The 20,532-nt window shown below is 38.9% G+C and overlaps 1 protein-coding gene across 1 annotated transcript in view; it reads left to right on the plus strand.

The window, feature by feature from the left end:
- LOC121377020 (cubilin-like) overlaps positions 1 to 19,471 on the plus strand; it is a 49,060-nt gene extending 29,589 nt beyond the window's left edge. Inside the window, exons 16-23 of the mRNA XM_041504857.1 lie at positions 899 to 986; positions 5,811 to 5,947; positions 9,080 to 9,229; positions 11,294 to 11,390; positions 12,002 to 12,135; positions 13,617 to 13,766; positions 15,165 to 15,467; positions 16,371 to 19,471. Of these exons, the coding sequence (XP_041360791.1) occupies positions 899 to 986; positions 5,811 to 5,947; positions 9,080 to 9,229; positions 11,294 to 11,390; positions 12,002 to 12,135; positions 13,617 to 13,766; positions 15,165 to 15,467; positions 16,371 to 16,606 (1,295 nt within the window). The 3' untranslated portion in view covers positions 16,607 to 19,471. The remainder of the gene's footprint in view (positions 1 to 898; positions 987 to 5,810; positions 5,948 to 9,079; positions 9,230 to 11,293; positions 11,391 to 12,001; positions 12,136 to 13,616; positions 13,767 to 15,164; positions 15,468 to 16,370) is intronic.
- The last annotated feature ends 1,061 nt before the right edge of the window (positions 19,472 to 20,532 follow it).

The raw sequence follows: 20,532 nt of genomic DNA on the forward strand, positions 1-20,532 counted from the left end.
TGTAGTACATACAGTGGTTTATAAGTAATATTGCCAGCTTTTGGAGACATTAACCTTTCTGTCATTTAAAAAAATATTGAGCAACAAGATCTTGTAAATATGTAAACATAATCAGAGGCGAATCCAGAAAATCCATTGGGAGAGGGCAGTGACATGAGATGGAATGCTAAGGGAACTTTGGGGGAGGTTTGGAGGGGGGTCGTAAAAAAAATGGAAATTAATATATAATAAAATTATAACTATCGCAGGCCCCTGCCCTCCCTCCCCCCCCCCAGATCCGCCTCTGATAATGGTAGTTTCCACTTGTTTATGTGCAATATTTTTCACCTAACGGACTTATTCTCTAATTGGGTTTTTCCCGTTCCAACCAGTGCCCGACGACTGGTATATTAAATTTCGTGGTATGTGCATAGAAAAATGTAACGTGTTTCCTCAGACTACATGTCACAATCACACATTAGAATGGTTGACAGATGATTAATATATCAATGTGGTATAAACCGGCCTCGGTGGTGTCGTGGTTAGGCCATCGGTCTACAGGCTGGTAGGTACTGGGTTCGGATCCCAGTCCAGGCATGGAATTTTTAATCCAGATACCGACTCCAAAACCTGAGTGAGTGCTCCGCAAGGCTCAGTGGGTAGGTGTAAACCACTTGCACCGACCAGTGATCCATAACTGGTTCAACAAAGGCCATGGTTTGTGCTATCCTGCCTGTGGGAAGCACAAATAAAAGATCCCTTGCTGCCTGTCGTAAAAGAGTAGCCTATGTGGCAACAGCGGGTTTCCTCTAAAAAAATCTGTGTGGTCCTTAACCATATGTCTGACGCCATATAACCGTAAATAAAATGTGTTGAGTGCGTCGTTAAATAAAACACTTCTTTCTTTTCTTTCTTTCAGCTAAAGACTTTGGCTGTAAAGCATATCTGAATGCTACAGAAAACCCCCAGCAGCTGTTCTCCCCTGCCTACCCACAGGATTACCCAAAGTAAGTGTTAACACCAGTCACGTCATTATAAAAACATAATCATTATATATAGTAGCTGTTCTCCCCTGCATACCCACAGGATTACCCAAAGTAAGTGTTAACACCAGTCACGTCATTATAAAAACATAATCATTATATGTAGTAGCTGTTTTTCCCCCGCCTACCCACAGGATTACCCAAAGTAAGTGTTAACACTAGTCACGTCATTATAAAAACATAATCATTATATGTAGTAGCTGTTCTCCCCTGCCTACCCACAGGATTACCCAAAGTAAGTGTTAACACCAGTCACGTCATTATAAAAACATAATCATTATATGTAGTAGCTGTTCTCCCCTGCCTACCCACAGGATTACCCAAAGTAAGTGTTAACACTAGTCACGTCATTATAAAAACATAATCATTATATATAGTAGCTGTTCTCCTCCGCCTACCCACAGGATTACCCAAAGTAAGTGTTAACACTAGTCACGTCATTATAAAAACATAATCATTATATGTAGTAGCTGTTCTCCCCCTGCCTACCCACAGGATTACCCAAAGTAAGTGTTAACACTAGTCACGTCATTATAAAAACATAATCATTATATGTAGTAGCTGTTCTCCCCTGCCTACCCACAGGATTACCCAAAGTAAGTGTTACCACCAGTCACGTCATTATAAAAACATAATCATTATATGTAGTAGCTGTTCTCCCCTGCCTACCCACAGGATTACCCAAAGTAAGTGTTAACACCAGTCACGTCATTATAAAAACATAATCATTATATGTAGTAGCTGTTCTCCCCTGCCTACCCACAGGATTACCCAAAGTAAGTGTTAACACCAGTCACGTCATTATAAAAACATAATCATTATATGTAGTAGCTGTTCTCCCCTGCCTACCCACAGGATTACCCAAAGTAAGTGTTAACACTAGTCACGTCATTATAAAAACATAATCATATATGTAGTAGCTGTTCTCCCCTGCCTACCCACAGGATTACCCAAAGTAAGTGTTAACACCAGTCACGTCATTATAAAAACATAATCATTATATGTAGTAGCTGTTCTCCCCTGCCTACCCACAGGATTACCCAAAGTAAGTGTTAACACTAGTCACGTCATTATAAAAACATAATCATTATATGTAGTAGCTGTTCTCCTCCGCCTACCCACAGGATTACCCAAAGTAAGTGTTAACACTAGTCACGTCATTATAAAAACATAATCATTATATGTAGTAGCTGTTCTCCCCTGCCTACCCACAGGATTACCCAAAGTAAGTGTTAACACTAGTCACGTCATTATAAAAACATAATCATTATATGTAGTAGCTGTTCTCCCCCGCATACCCACAGGATTACCCAAAGTAAGTGTTAACACCAGTCAAGTCATTATATGCAGTAGCTGTTCTCCCCCGCCTACCTACAGGATTACCCAAAGTAAGTGTTAACACCAGTCAAGTCATTATATGTAGTAGCTGTTCTCCCCCGCCTACCTACAGGATTACCCAAAGTAAGTGTTAACACCAGTCACGTCATTATATGCAGTAGCTGTTCTCCCCCGCCTACCCACAGGATTACCCAAAGTAAGTGTTAACACCAGTCACGTCATTATATGCAGTAGCTGTTCTCCCCCGCATACCCACAGGATTACCCAAAGTAAGTGTTAACACCAGTCACGTCATTATATGCAGTAGCTGTTCTCCCCCGCCTACCCACAGGATTACCCAAAGTAAGTGTTAACACCAGTCACGTCATTATATGCAGTAGCTGTTCTCCCCCGCCTACCCACAGGTTTACCCAAAGTAAGTGTTAACACCAGTCACGTCATTATAAAAACATAATCATTATATGAAGTAGCACGTTTATTTTGAATTGGGAAGAATTCCCATGGAATATATTCGCCTGTTTCGCATGATTAAATATTGGTTTAGATTGCTTTCGACAAGAAACAGTATTCTTAAAGACGCAATGTTTTCAATGTTAATTGGGTATCCTTTAAAAAAAAAATAAGCTTATGTCATTAGGTTTTGGCAATTTATGGGTAAGTCAACCATTTGTAAATGACGAATATTTTAGTATCATTAATTAAAATTCGTATTTTTAATCATGCTAAACAGTCTTTATTTAGTATGTTACAGAATTCCCCTAAGTGTATTTTATATAAACATCTTGTAGATCGAGTGTGTTTACAATACTATTTGCAAAAATAGATTCCAAAGTACAATCGTATTTTATTAACTAAGCTTAGATTGTCAGCCCATTCTTTAGCGATAAAAACCGGAAGGTATAGAAATACAGAAAGGTCAGACACAAAATATAATTATTGTAATCTAAACAAAATTGAAGACGAATATCATATGCTCCTAGAATGTCCTAAATATGACGATCTTAGAAGAAAATATATCAAACCTTTTTATTGGAAGAAACCTTCAACTCATAAAGTTGTACTATTATTAAGTATTAATAATATTAAAGTTTTAAACCAGCTTTGTAAATACCTCTCTGAATGTAACAGGTTAGGAAACACCTTATGATTAATATCAAACCATTATGTATAATTGTGTATTACATTATGTTTATATTATGTAATCACTGTTATATTGTTTTTGCATCTCCTGCACTATATGCAGCCGTCGTCTTTATTTATATTTTTGTGTTTGTATACTGATGAGCTGTAAAGTTCAAAGTTAATAAAGAATTGAATTGAATTGAACATTAACGCAAACAGTGTTCATATTCTTATAGTGCAGGGCGCACATTAAGTCAATAATTTTCTTAATGTGCAGGGCGAGTTGTTTCCGTCGATTTAGCAAATTTAAAATGGCGGGAAAAATGTATGTTGTCCTGGAAGATTTATTTTGTTAAAGGGACATTCCCGAGTTTGCTGCATTGTAAGATGTTTCCAACTAATAAAATATTTCTACGATTAAACTTACATCTTAAATATATTTTCTTGTTTAGAATATCAGTGTCTGTATATTCAATGTGTTTCTGGTCGTCTTAATATTTGTAAGAAGCCCAAACTGGATTTTGTCTTCAAATAATTTCGTACGTACGAAAAAATCTTTTTTAGGAAATAAAATGAAATTTAACCTAGTACAAATATTAGAACGATCAGAAACATGTTTAATATATAGCCACTAATATTTTATGCAGAAAAATATATTTGATATGTAATTACAGTCGTCAAAAAGTCTCTGTTAGTCGATAACATCTTAAAGATTGCAGCAAACTCGGGAATGTCCCTTTAATGATAATGCAAGTATTTCAATCCAAGATTTAGTGAGTACGATAGGTTATACATTTTTGGTTTGTGTGTGCATTTGTTGCACTATTTCGACTGAGAAACGGTTGAAACATGGTGCCACAAGTTTTGAATACCAGCTATATACAGGGTATTTAACAATATTCGGACGTAGAAAGAACCACACTTTCTACGTCCCTTCGGACTATTCCCGACACTACTTGTGTTCATATTGTTATTGTTAAAGGGAAATAATCTCGAGATTACAGACGTCGAGACAAAGTCGTACTACCAACCTCGGTGGTGTCGTGGTTAAGCCATCGGACATAAGGCTGGTAGGTACAGGGTTCGCAGTCCGGTACCGGCTTTCACCCAGAGCGAGTTTTAATGGTTCAATGGGTAGTGTAAGACCACTACACCCTCATATCTCTCTCTCTCTCTCTCTCTCTCTCTCTCTCTCTCTCTCTCTCTCTCTCTCTCTCTCTCTCTCTCTCTCTCTCTCTCTCTCTCTCTCTCTAACACCAAACGACTAACCCACAGACAGACAGCCCAGATAGCTGAGGTATGTGTGCCCATGACAGGCGTAACTGAACCTTAATTGGATATAAGCACGAAAATAAGTTGAAATAAAACGAAAAGACGTACTTTTGTATCCATTGGCGTTAATAGCATTGCGCTCGCCTGATGCGCGGTCAGTCTAGGATCGATTCCCATCGGTGGGCCTATTGGGCTATTTCTCATTATAACCAGTGCAGCACGACTGGTATATCAAAGGCCATGGTATGTGCTATCCTGTTTGTGGGATGGTGCCTGTAAAATATCCCTTGCTACTAAAGGAACAAAATGTAGCTGTTTCCTCTTTAGGCCCATTAGACTATTTCTCGTTCCAGCCAGTGCACCACGACTGGTACATCAAAGGCCGTGGTATGTGCTATCCTGTCTATGGGATGGTGCATATAAAAGATCCATTGCTGCTAATCTAAAAGAGTAGCCCATGAAGTGGCGACAGCGGGTTTCCTCCCTCAATATCTGTGTGGTCCATAACCATATGTCCGACGCCATATAACCGTAAATAAAATGTGTTGAGTGCGTCGTTAAATAAAACATTTCCTTCCTTCCTTCGTTTCCTCTCTAAGACTGTGTTAGATTTCCCAAATGTTTGGCATTCTCTAGCAGAGCCGGTTTAAGGATCCGCGGGGCCTGTAACACAAATAACAGCGGGGCCCCCTTTACAGGATATATATTTTGCAATCCCTGAAGCGCAGGACTGGTAGCACGTGCTACATGTACTATTAGGATAAACCGGCTCTGGCGACTAGCCGATGCTTAATAAAGCAATGAGCACTAAGCAAAACAAACGTGAACATTTATTTGTATTCATTGGCGTAACCAGGGTAACCAGGGTTTAATAATGGTGGGCACCCAAAGTGGGCGGTTGGTGACTAACAGGGTCTGAGTCAATTGTTTCCCGCTATTACATGTTGCAGGATGGTATGTATTGTATAAAATGTGGTGGAGGAAAAAGTGTAATAGGGGAGGGGCAATGACACATGCGTCCCCACGCCACTGATTGTATCTTGTATTTCCTTACAGTAACTTGCACTGCAGCTGGATTTTCAAGGCTAAGGAACACGACAGCATTATCGTCATCGAAGTGGTCGACTCGGAGATGGAGATATCGCCCACCGACGACGGCGACTGTTCCGCCGACTACGGCGTGGCATACGACGGTGAGAGCAATGATAAATATACGTTATTATGAGTAATATCCGCCCCACCAGTGATACTTGTAGAGATATGTAGGTTGTTGACTATGTGTGGCATACGACGGTGAGAGGAATGATAAATATACGTCATTATGAGTAATATCCGCCCCACCAGTCATACTTGTAGAGATATGTAGGTTGTTGACTATGTGTGGCATACGACGGTGAGAGCAATGATAAATATACGTCATTATGAGTAATATCCGCCCTACCAGTCATACTTGTAGAGATATGTAGGTTGTTGACTATGTGCGACATACGGCGGTGAGAGCAATGATAAATATACGTTATTATGAGTAATATCCGCCCCACCAGTGATACTTGTAGAGATATGCAGGTTGTTGACTATGTGTGGCATACGACGGTGAGAGGAATGATAAATATACGTTATTATGAGTAATATCCGCCCCACCAGTGACACTTGTAGGATATGTAGGTTGTTGACTATGTGTGACATACGACGGTGAGAGCAATGATAAATATACGTTATTATGAGTAATATCCGCCCCACCAGTGATACTTGTAGAGATATGTAGGTTGTTGACTATGTGTGACATACGACAGTGAGAGCAATGATTAATATACGTTATTATGAGTAATATCCGCCCCACCAGTCATACTTGTAGGATATGTAGGTTGTTGACTATGTGTGACATACGACGGTGAGAGGAATGATAAATATACGTTATTATGAGTAATATCCGCCCCACCAGTGATACTTGTAGAGATATGCAGGTTGTTGACTATGTGTGGCATACGACGGTGAGAGGAATGATAAATATACGTTATTATGAGTAATATCCGCCCCACCAGTGATACTTGTAGAGATATGCAGGTTGTTGACTATGTGTGACATACGACGGTGAGAGGAATGATAAATATACGTTATTATGAGTAATATCCGCCCCACCAGTGATACTTGTAGAGATATGCAGGTTGTTGACTATGTGTGACATACGACGGTGAGAGGAATGATAAATATACGTTATTATGAGTAATATCCGCCCCTACCAGTGATACTTGTAGAGATATGTAGGTTGTTGACTATGTGTGGCATACGACGGTGAGAGCAATGATAAATATACGTCATTATGAGTAATATCCGCCCTACCAGTCATACTTGTAGAGATATGTAGGTTGTTGACTATGTGCGACATACGACGGTGAGAGCAATGATAAATATACGTTATTATGAGTAATATCCGCCCCACCAGTCATACTTGTAGAGATATGTAGGTTGTTGACTATGTGTGGCATACGACGGTGAGAGGAATGATAAATATACGTTATTATGAGTAATATCCGCCCCACCAGTCATACTTGTAGAGATATGTAGGTTGTTGACTATGTGCGACATACGACGGTGAGAGCAATGATAAATATACGTTATTATGAGTAATATCCGCCCCACCAGTGATACTTGTAGAGATATGTAGGTTGTTGACTATGTGTGGCATACGACGGTGAGAGGAATGATAAATATACGTCATTATGAGTAATATCCGCCCTACCAGTCATACTTGTAGAGATATGTAGGTTGTTGACTATGTGCGACATACGACGGTGAGAGCAATGATAAATATACGTCATTATGAGTAATATCCGCCCTACCAGTCATACTTGTAGAGATATGTAGGTTGTTGACTATGTGCGACATACGGCGGTGAGAGGAATGATAAATATACGTTATTATGAGTAATATCCGCCCCACCAGTGATACTTGTAGAGATATGCAGGTTGTTGACTATGTGCGGCATACGACGGTGAGAGGAATGATAAATATACGTTATTATGAGTAATATCCGCCCCACCAGCGATACTTGTAGAGATATGTAGGTTGTTGACTATGTGTGGCATACGACGGTGAGAGGAATGATAAATATACGTCATTATGAGTAATATCCGCCCCACCAGTGACACTTGTAGACACATGTAGGTTGTTGACTATGTCTGGCATACGACGGTGAGAGGAATGATAAATATACGTCATTATGAGTAATATCCGCCCCACCAGTGACACTTGTAGACACATGTAGGTTGTTGACTATGTCTGGCATACGACGGTGAGAGGAATGATAAATATACGTCATTATGAGTAATATCCGCCCCACCAGTGATACTTGTAGACACATGTAGGTTGTTGACTATGTCTGGCATACGACGGTGAGAGGAATGATAAATATACGTCATTATGAGTAATATCCGCCCCACCAGTGATACTTGTAGAGATATGTAGGGTGTTGACTATGTGTGGCATACGACGGTGAGAGGAATGATAAATATACGTTATTATGAGTAATATCCGCCCCACCAGTCGTACTTGTAGAGATATGTTGGTTGTTGACTACGGCGTGGCATACGACGGTGAGAGGAATGATTAATATACGTCATTATGAGTAATATCCGCCCCACCAGTCATACTTGTAGAGATATGTAGGTTGTTGACTATATGTGACATACGACGGTGAGAGGAATTATTAATATACGTTATTATGAGTAATATCCGCCCCACCAGTCATACTTGTAGAGATATATAGGTTGTTGACTATATGTGACATACGACGGTGAGCGGAATGATAAATATACGTTATTATGAGTAATATCCGCCCCACCAGTCATACTTGTAGAGATATGTAGGTTGTTGACTATATGTGACATACGACGGTGAGAGGAATGATTAATATACGTTATTATGAGTAATATCCGCCCCTACCAGTCATACTTGTAGAGATATGTAGGTTGTTAACTATATGTGACATACGACGGTGAGAGGAATGATAAATAAATTACATTATAACTAACGTATAGGCTGGATGGTAATGTCCGCCCCACCAGGTCAGGTCAGGTCAGAGAGTTTAACGTGCACATTCAGAGCAAGCTGTTGTAGCGCACACCTGTCCTGGGCGCAAGTGTCGGCCTGAGCCGGTTCCTCCGTCCAGGACAGGCGCCCCACCAGTGACACGTGAACAGATATACGTTGGTTCATAAACATTGTCCTATTTTGGTTTGCATATTCATATAGTCTTACTTTGGTTTGCATATTCATATAGTCTTACTTTGGTTTGCAGATCCATATAGTCTTACTTTGGTTTGCAGGTCCTGACGAAACCTACCCTGTGCTGGGTCGCTGGTGTGGCCTCGCCGAGCCCTCGTTCCGCAGTCGGAGTCAATACCTGAACCTGGTGTTTGTCACCGACCCCGTGCGACGATACAGAGGCTTCGAGATCAATTTCTACACCATGAAAGGTCATTAGGCCTATATCAGTTTACGGTCGCGCCTTTAAAGTTGGTTTGGTTTAACGACACCACTAGAGCACATTGATTTAGTAATCATCGGCTATTGGATGTCAGACATTTGGTAATTTGTGACATTTAGTCTTAGATAAAAAAAACCGCTACATTTTTCCGTTAGTAGCAAGGAATCTTTTATATGCACCATCCCACAACCAGGACATCACATACCACAACCTTTGATAAAGCAGTCGTGGTGCACTGGCTGGAACGAGAAATAGCCCAATGGGGGTCATGCATTTAGGCAGGCTCCTATATTATTGATGTTGTCTAATTTAGCATGTTTCACGCCTGGGCACATGCTTATAAAACTTTACAGTCTAAACTCCAATATCTAATGATGTCACACGCATGTATAATATGACATTGTCATGCCGTTAAAGGGACTGTCCTGCGTTTGCAGCCATTGTAAGATGTTTGCGATAGCAGAGCCTTGATGGCGACTATTATTTCATACTAAATATATTTTCTTGTTTAGAATACGAGTGTCTGTATATCGAATGTGTTTGCAGTCGTATACTAATGTTTGTAGCACTCCGTTTTCACTTTAATTCGTGATATATATTTTTTCGTAGATACAAAATTATTGGGAGGTAAAATCCGGTTTGGGCTACTACAAACAGTAGGACAACAACAAACACCTTGTAAATACAGACACTGATATTTAAAATAAGAAAATATATTTTTAATTTGTATGTTACGTCATCGAAAAGGCTCTCTTGGTCGGAAACATTTTACAATGGTTGTAAACTCAGGACTGATCCTTTAAGGCTCTATTGGTCGGAAACATTTTACAATGGTTGTAAACTCAGGACTGATCCTTTAAGGCTCTATTGGTCGGAAACATTTTACAATGGTTGTAAACTCAGGACTGATCCTTTAAGGCTCTATTGGTCGGAAACATTTTACAATGGTTGTAAACTCAGCACTGTCCCTTTAAAGCCTCATACTCTTTTGGAGTCAAGTTCAGACTCTAAAAGTTTTACATTATAATTAAAATTAGCTCTACTGGATCTACCCATGGACTCCCATGTCCAGGTGACATTTCATCTATAAATAACAATTTAAATATCGACCAATTACACTTCGCCTTTTATAGCATTATTCGGGAGCATACAAATTCTAAAAATATCGGGCGAGACTATTTATGCAATAGGCGAACTTGTTGGTCTATTTCAACATTGAAAAAACAGGGAGAAAAGTGCAGTAATAAACTCTGGATTGTATACTAGTATAAACAGATTTTGTTTTCGTCTTAAAACGAATTTTATATAAAATTTTATATTGCAATTAGTTTCCGGCATACTTCGTAATTCACCCGAATCATTTCGTATACCCTCGGCATAATCCCGAATGTTTTCAAATTCTTTTCAAATCACTGCCATGATTTTGCAAGTAAGGTTTTGATTGGTCGAATGAAAGGTCAACTGGACACGAGCTCCAACGGGCTGCTGTTAGATTCACATGTAATAGTGGAGCTAATTTTAATTAGATTGAAAGTCTTATAAACATCAGGCATGGTGTTTGTAGTAGCTCAAAGTGCTTCTTTTTTTTTTATAGATAAAATGGAAAAAGCTTGTTACCTCTGAACCAAGGGCTAAACACTTTATAAGGTGTATGCCACCAAATCACATCCCATAGACGACTATAGTAGATTGTGGCTAAACTACTACATGCAGCATTTCAGTCAACATGATGCACCACTGATATAAACAGGCACGGCGGAATCAGGTAGACATTGGTGGGAGGGGGCGGGGGGGGGGGGGGCAACGTTTCTAGGGGGTCCAGGGATATGCTCCTCCGTATCATTTTCAAGAAAAAATCAACTGACTTAAGATTTACTACCAATAATATTTTTGATTCAGCACCCCACCCCCACCCTGCTCCGCCGTGCCTGATAAATACTACCATATTAAATTATATAAGAAATGCGAGTTAAACTGCTATTTTGTGGTATACACTCCGATATATTTGCCACAGCTTTTTAAAAATATATTTATCGTTTTGAATATTTTCCAGATTATAAGTTCTGCCCTTACAGAAGAGTGATGAAACTTGCTGCAACGAGCAGAATAAAATATTTTAACTCGCCAAACTATCCAAAGAATTACCCCAGGCAAGAATATGATAATTTCATAAATACTTTACATGTATCGTCATGCTGTTGCAGAAAAAGGAAATATTTTATTTAACGACGCACTCATACTGTTGCAATGCATTTATTAACCTGCTATGCGTTTTCTTTCTATTTATTATTAGATCTTATAGATCACTAGTTTTTAACTTATATTTAAGATCTTATCTTGTTAATTTGAAGTTTAAATATAATATGTTAACATATTTATATTCGTCGTTAGTATGACACTGTTTCTGATTGGTTTTTCTTACTTCTATTTGTATTCAATAATTTGTCGTCATTGGTTGGTTTTCAGTAACATTGACTGTCCTGTCCTGTCATTGGTTCATTTCGTCTTCAAATATATATTTTAATATCCTTGCACTGGTTAATAGTGTAACACTGTTTCTTATTGGTTAATCACATTTCTATTTGTATTTAATAATTCACTTTCATTGGTTGGATTACAGTTGCATTTACTGTCATTGGTTGATCTTCAAATATATCGTATTAACATCCTTGCATTCGTTATTAGTGTAACGCGTTTTTCTCATTGGTTAATCTCACGTCTATTTGTATTCAATAACTCGCTTTGATTGGTTGGTTTACAGTAACATCGACTGTCGTTGGTTGATCTCGGCTCCAAATTCCTCAATGGTGGTCAAGTTGGTTGTCGTGGAGTCGGATCTGGAGACGTCTCAAGTGTGCTCCTTCGACGCAGTCTACGTTTACGACGGGAAGCAAGGTAAACGTTTACATAGGCTTTATTAGGCATTGGTATAGCCTGGATCTTATATTGGGGGAACAAGAAGAAGAAGGGAATGTTTTATTTAACGACGCTCTCAACACATTTTATTTACGGTTATATGGCGTCAGACATATTGTTAAGGACCACACAGATATTGAGAGAGGAAACCCGCTGACGCCACTTCATATTCTTTTTCGATTAGCAGCAATGGATCTTTTATATGCATCATCCCACAGACAAGATAGTACACATTACGGCCTTTGTTACGCCAGTTGTTGAGCACTGGCTGGAACAAGAAATAGCCCAATGGGTCCGCCGACGGGGATCGATCCTAGACCGACCGCACTGGGCTACGTCCCGCCCCTGACAGGGACGGATGCAGGATTTTTTTAAGTAATGGGTGCAACACTTAAAAGGAGCATCTACAGTATTGAAAAGTAAACTAGCATGTATTATCTGTATAGCTGTATTATTAGTAGGCCTAATCAATCCACAGAACTATTAAACTGAACATTGCATTATTAAACAAACAAACAAACAAACAAATAATCATCCACTTACCTCTATTGATATATATCCACCCGACATTTGTAGGACATAGCCTTTTGGAACAGACAGCACAGACAGTAGTTATTTGTCATCATTAGGTAGTATTAGATCCATGCACAGATATTTTATATTTATACACATTTTAAAAAATATGATTATAAATGTCAAACAGCGATCTTTTCGCACATTTCTGAAGTTAAACTAAATTCAGACGAATGTGCGTAGTATCGCTTTGACATCTAAAAGCATATTAAACTGTTAAAGCATTGTTGACGTCACGAGTTTTTATGGTAACGGCTTCGGAAATTTTCGTAACTTAACGGAAAATGACGAAGTACCATTTAAATGCGTACGCCCAGCACTCTCCCACTGGATCCGCGCCTGAGAGGGAATAAAAGTAGCGCAGAACTATGTACAGTAATAATCCATTGTCCGTCACCGGCAGGATTGATAATGCAAAACAAATATTATGAACATACAAATATTCGTTCACTAAAATAGCAGCCAGTTCTTTGAGAAATTCAAAATGTGATGTGTTTTAACCTTTTAGTCTTCCTTATTGAATGTCTTACTAAAATTATGAAAATAGTAGTAAATAAATTATTGGGATATATTTTTATTTTTGGGAGGGATAGGGGTATTCAATTCAAGGTAAAATCGTTGCATTTCACAAGAAAACTTAATATGTAGATCTTTATGCATCTCTAAGTGAATTTCGGGGTTTACCTTTCTCTAAAGGCGGGGTTACGGGACCCCTGTGACCTTCCCATCCCCCCTGGATTCGCACCTGGGAACATGATTTGCTTTAGCAGTCCTCTCAGAAAGCTTATTTTATGTTGTTTTCGTTACTTTTATAAATATATTTATAATTTCTTATTAATTGTTACTTGTTTGTTTGTTTAATTTTTATTTCTTCTTTTCAATCGTAGCAACTGCCGTTAAACAACTTGGGTATTTCTGTGGTGCTTCCACCCCCGTGTTTAGGAGCACCCAACAACACATGTATCTGGAGTTCAAATCAGACTCCTCTACCAGCGAACGTGGGTTTAAAATAATGTATCAAGCTATCCGCATTTCAGGTAGAACATTTTACATTTTTGTTATACATTACACTAAACTATTTCTTTTCACTAGTGTTTGATTAATATGGTATTTAAAGTAAACTTTGCTACATTATTTTATCAGTATATGTGACTAATTATATCTTTCTATGGATTAACTTGTACGATTTTCAAAGGTAAACAAATAAAAGAATTTTAATACTATTATCTAACTTGATCTTTAAAAATAAAGTAAATATGTATATTTACTTCCACATATTGGTTTAGTAACCAGCAAAACTATTGGTATATCCAGAACAAAGTTTAAAGTCCAGAGGGTTTAAAACTTTTAAACAAAGTTCTTTGTATGACTTGATGAAGACACATATTATATTATATATTGTTTACAAGATAACGTCATTTTATGCAAGGTTGAAACTGAAGTTGCCTATAGATTTGTATTTATTTTATCATTTAACAAGGATCGTTAGCTCAAATGTCTACAGCACACAAAATAAAACATAAAGAAAAAGAAAAACAAACAAACAAACAAAAAACACATTGTTGGCAATGAGACACAAATTTATTAAAACTGTAAGTGTGTTTGTATTTTGCATTAGCAAATTCTGTTATAGTAAGGTACGTCGTCAGTCTAACTTGTAACATTAAAACCACTCACACTTGGTATTAGACAATGTTAATTACATTATTATTTTTACTATTGCAACTTATTTACTTTTAACTTACACATTACTTAAAAACCTTTCTGCTCAAGTCATCAATTTTGGCAAATCCAATGTTTTGGGGCGTCTTGGTTTTGTTATAGCTCAAACGTTATTTCATAGGAAACAAAACAGTTATGTACCTAGGAAACAAGGGTAAATGATTTTAAGATTATCAATTATAGAAAGAAAGAAAGACATGTTTTATTTAACGACGCACTCAACACATGTTATTTACGGTTATATGGCGTTAGACATGTGGTTAAGGACCACACAGATATTGAGAGAGGAAACCCGCTGTCGCTACTTCATGGGCTACTCTTTTCGATTAGCAGCAAGGAATCTTTTATATACATCATCTCACAGACAGGGTAGTACATACCACGACCTTTGATATATCAGTTGTGGTGCACTGGCTGGAACGAGAAATAGCCTAATGGGCCCACCGACGGGGATCGATCCCACACCGACCGCTCATCTAGCGAACGCTGTACCACTGGGCTACGTCCCGACCCATCAATTATAGAAGTGACATATTAAAACCAATGAATCCCTTACAGTTGTTGTGACTGAATACCGCAGAGACGCCATATAACCGTAAATAAAATGTGTTGAGTGCGTCGTTAAGTAAAACATTTCTCCGAATACCGCAGTATATACAGTAATTTATGGAACAGAAAACAGCAAAAAAATCCACAACTCTATTTTGTTTCAGATAGCAAAAACAGTTCCGTAGTTGGCATCATAATAGGATGTGTTCTCGGCGGACTGGCGCTTGTAGCCGCCATTGCCACGACGACGGTGTTTATTGTTCGACGACGTAAGCAGCGTGGCCGCGAACCACAGACCGACTCCCGAGCGCGGCGTGCCAGCGGCATCGTGGTTAACGTCAACAGAACGGACAACACCGTGTTCTTCATGTCGCCTGTCTTCTTCACTCACGGCGACTCCACCGATCACCTCGAATTGCCTGCGCCCCCTCCGTACCCGGGTCTACCCAACGACAGCTTCATCTCAGGTACATACTCTAATAAATCTAGACGGCAAAATAGCGCTCTTTTTTTATTCAACGACAGCTTTTTCTCAGGTATATACCCTACAGATGAGTACATGAATATAGAATATGCACTGGTACTAATGTTGTAGCCGAAATGGCGCTTTTTTCCTCCAAAAACAGCTTTATCTCAGGTACATACCCTACAGATGAGTGAATTAATGTAGAATAAGTGCTGGTGCTAATCTAGCCGGCAAAATGGTATTTCCCACATACACACACCACCACACACCTCCCACATCTCCCCAACCACAGCTTTCTCTGGTCAGATCAGTTCATAGGGCTTAACGTGCACATTCAGAGCAAGCTGTTATATAGCAATGGTATGGCAATCGCGACTCGGTCATCACCTACACACAGCCAGTCGTGTGTCTTTAAATTGTTATCACATTTATGTGTTAACCGTACGTGTTGTCATAAATAACGAACAGTGTTCTCATCAATGGGTGTGTAAGACAAAAAGGCTTCGGCCGCGACTAGAGGAGGATCATGGGGGGACCAGGGGCCCGCCTCTCCCCCCCCCCCCCCCATACATTCTGCGACAGTTATAGTTTTATAATACATGTACATTAATTTTCATTTTTTTACGATCCCCTCCAAAGTTCCATTGGCATTCCGCCTCATGTCATTGTGCCCCCTCCCCCAGATGGATTTTCTGGATCGGCCACTGGCGACAGTATTTACAACGATGGTAATGTAACATAGAACAGCAACCAGATGCTACTTGTTATGAACCAGGTCTGGTAGACAAATATACCACATAATGTCTCGTGTCATATTTCTCTACTAGACATGCTAATGATTTTGTCCAAATTATCATTCATAATCCACAGATGCATATATGTATTATTTTGTCTTAATCAATAGATTGTCAACATCTGTATGACGTGAACGACTTACCTCCCCCTTACTCTGAAATCGACACGAGTTTGACGTCTGCATCGAACGTCTTGCCGCCAACAGTTCCTAACGCAGGCGACACGTCTGCTGCCAGAGGTGAACCAGGTGCAGAGACCTCGCCTCCGAGACCTGTGATATACAGAGATCGCAGACGACCAGGCTTCGGAAAACCCAACAGAAACTCCATAGAGACGTGCGTTTGATGGCTCATTGAGCAGAGGCAGATTCAAAGGGGATCAGGAGACCTATCCCTCCCTTAAATAAGGCCTATATTGGAGTGCCTTTTTCTGGGGTTTATCCCCCCCCCCCCCCCCACTAGAATGCCCTTTTCACAAGTTGGTTACTGTGCCTTTTCCCCCTTCGTTCCCCCTCTAAAAATATTTCCTAGATCCGGTTTTTGATACACATAGCGCTGGGGCGGATTCAAATGGAACAAGGGACCCGTCACCTTCCAAAAATACATTAAAATTCCTTTGTTTACCACCGTTTTTTTAATTGGGATGCCCTTTTCACGAGTTGTTCAATGTGCCTTTTTTCCCCCCTTTCGTACCCCTTCCTAGATTAGCCCCAAGTTCAGCCAGCAAACGTTTCGCTAACTTTCGCGAACTATTTGAATGGTTCCCGAAGTGGTAATTCGGTTTACTGTGTAGAGTAAAAATCAGTCTAACGAACGTTAGCGACAAGCGGTTGACTGAACATATTCCGGACATTTACAAAAAAACGGCTGGATGTAAACGAAATACAAGTCTGTAGGAATGGTTGTTCCTCCGAACTCTGTGTCTCCTAGCAATAGCAGTCCTAAGTCTAGCATATCTAGCAATGCAATCAAAATTTAAGTCAAGTGGTATGTATGGAAATTGAACTGCAATGAAAACGAATCAAAAAGCAGTTTCTATGATTACTAAGAAATGGGAGTCTAAGACTACTCTACCTAGGAACCGAGGTCCGCAGGATGTGACAGGATCTCGGTTCCTACAGACTTTCATTCCTGTAACACCGGCTGTTTAACGACGACGCACCTTTGTGGGGCTTTGTGTTGAGACCTGGGGCCTAATTCACTAAACTCTCGCAACTTTGCGATCTCGCAGTGCAATGCTAAAAGACTTGCGAAGAGGATACGTTTGTTGTCTAGCAGCGCCTAAGAGACCGTTATGAATTAGGCCCTTGTACTGTCAGTAGACAACACAAAAACAATTCGCAAGATTCTGTGTTGAAAAAGAGTGAGGCGTGTTTGTGTGATTCACTGGATTACGTGGAGTACAGTCACAAAACGTGTACACATAGACAGTTCGTATATAATATACTTTATAGCACACATATGACAAAGTCAATGCACTATATTAGTTCATTGTTAAAGACTTGTGGCAGCTTGTGTTTAGTCAAATGTTAAAATATTTATGCAAGTCAGCATCCATTTGTTTTGTTGTCTTATTCAATCTTTTCATGTTGCATAAATGATGTGACAATCAGCACGTTTGTTACGTATGCATGTGTTAATACCTTTGTTTACGTTAATCATGTACATGTATATATGTATTTATAATAATCAAGTCAACTTTTGCATTGAGCTACAAATCATGTTTTCGCGTATAGCTTTATTTTTCACAAACTAAATCCTAGACAAATGAAACTTGGCTTATATTTACATCCCGATGCATTTATGCATGTGTGTGTGTGTGTGTGTGTGTGTGTGAGAGAGAGAGAGAGAGAGAGAGAGAGAGAGAGAGAGAGAGAGAGAGAGAGAGAGAGAGAGAGAGAGAGAGAGTACGAGTACTTTTATAACGAACCGGAAGGGACCATGATCATTAGTTCGTTATAGTAGTAGTTCGTTGTACACATTTGGAAAAACTTGGCCGTTTTCATTTCCAAAGTCGGCCATTTTCTCATGAATTTTTCTCATTTAAAACACCTTACATATAGTATACATAGAGAATAATACATGAGTGGCCGTTAGATACCATTTATCTCACAACGAGTTGTTTTAAAATGTATCTAACGAGCGAAAGCGAGTTTGATATTTTTTTAAACAACGAGTTGTGAGATAAATGGTATCTAACGGTCACGAATGTATTATTCCATTTCTTACATATACTCAAACACCAGGCTTTAAACAACTTTTAACATCTTTTTCGACTAAACGTTATTTACAACCCATGATTGTCAGGTTGACTATACGTCACAATGTGATCGATTTCTATCGTGTAGTTTTTCATTGGATGTATGGCAATGGTGACCTGTCATCAACTAGGAGCAGCCATTCGTATGTCTTGAAATTGTTAACACACGTACATGAGTAATCAACCCATGTGTTGTCAAAAATAACACATAGTGTTCTCATCAAGGGGGGTGTAGGAAACACATTTAACCGCAATTTTATTGTCAACAATAAACACTTTAATATGTTGTGGTCGTGTTTGCTGCACTGCAGTTTTTGCTTTAAATAACATTCCATTTATGTTCGGTTCGTTGTATAATCAACTTGTTTGGCTTGTTTTAAAAGTTAATTCGTTATACATAGTTCGTTCTATACATTAAAATTTATTTAAATTGATTAATAATACACACATGTATATAGAGTAAAAAACACACGGGACTTTACGACAAGTTTGTTGTATGCAGTAGTTTGTTGTAAGCGTGTTCGTTCTAAGTTTACTTTAATATATATATATATATATATATATATATATATATATATATTTGTGCGTGTGTGTTTGTGCGCGTGTATGTACGTACGAGCGCGTATGCTCGTATGTATAAGTATGCGTATATCTATGTATGTGTTTGTAAATGAAACACTTATTATTTGTTTATTCACCGAATCAGGTTATGGTAGGCGATATATTCAATTCCGATGCATTAATTGTTGTTATGCTAAACGACTATATGTGTACATCTACATGTATTTGTTAATTATATAGGCATATATGTATATTGATCATTTGTTTTAAATATCCAGAAATATATGCTGAATATTCAAATATGCATACTAATCAAGTGTCTATATGTTTATATGTTCGTATATATTGTACATATATTTATGTTGATCAAATAAAGGCGTATTTTTGTTATTATGTATTATTATCAGTATACATTAGTCGATCCCAGTCGGTGGACCCGTTGGGCTATTTCTCGTTCCAGCCAGTGATCCACAACTGGTGTAACAAAGGTCGTGGTATATACTAACCTGTCTGTGGGATGGTGCATATAAAAGATTCCTTGCTGCTAATCGAAAAGAGTAGCCCATGAAGTGGGCGACAGCGGATTTCCTCTCTCAATATCTGTGTGGTCTTTAACCATATATCCGACGCAATATAACCGTAAATAAAATGTGTTGAGTGCGTCGTTAAATAAAACATTTCCTATCCCGGTATACATTAGGTGATTTGCCCAGACAGACTTTTCACATTACATCATTCATCATGAATTGGATTAAAGAATTCCAGACACAAAAGAAATATCGGCTATTGGATGTCAAACAGTTTTTAATTGTAACAGTCTTAAAAAGGAAATCCGCTACATGTTTTCATTAGTAGCAAGGGGTCTTGTATATGCAACATCTCACAGACAAGATAGCACATACCACGGCCATTGATGTACCAGTCAGGGTGCACTGGCTAGAATTGGAAATAGTCCACTTGACCCACTGACGGGGATCGATCCACATCTGGATAGTGTGAAACGAGAGTCTGTGACGTTAAAGTGGGACAATGCCCCCTAAACATAGACTAGACCTAGTCTCCATAACCGTTACTTCTCGGAGGTTCGTGCGTTTTTAGAATTATGAAAAATGCAGTTCTTGGTATTACAAACACCAGGATGACAGAAACCACTTCGCATGTTAGAAAATGGACAATCCATTCGAAATGAAAGTGAATTAACGGTCATAGAAATGGAAAAGACCCTTTGAACATACAATGTGCATGCATATATGTTTCTGATAAGCCGTCAAGTGGCACACCCTGGGGTTTTTTTGTTTTGCTTTTTACAATAGACCACAACAAGAAAAACATTCCTGTCCCGTCTCAGGCCTCCGATCATATTGGAGGTCAGACTCGGGCTGGGCGTGTTCAAACCCCTAGTGGTATATTAGCACGTTAAACTAGTTAATAGTTACCTACCTATCTACAAG

This window comes from Gigantopelta aegis, chromosome 7 (genome assembly GCF_016097555.1).
Source record: "Gigantopelta aegis isolate Gae_Host chromosome 7, Gae_host_genome, whole genome shotgun sequence".
NCBI lineage: Eukaryota > Metazoa > Mollusca > Gastropoda > Neomphalida > Peltospiridae > Gigantopelta > Gigantopelta aegis.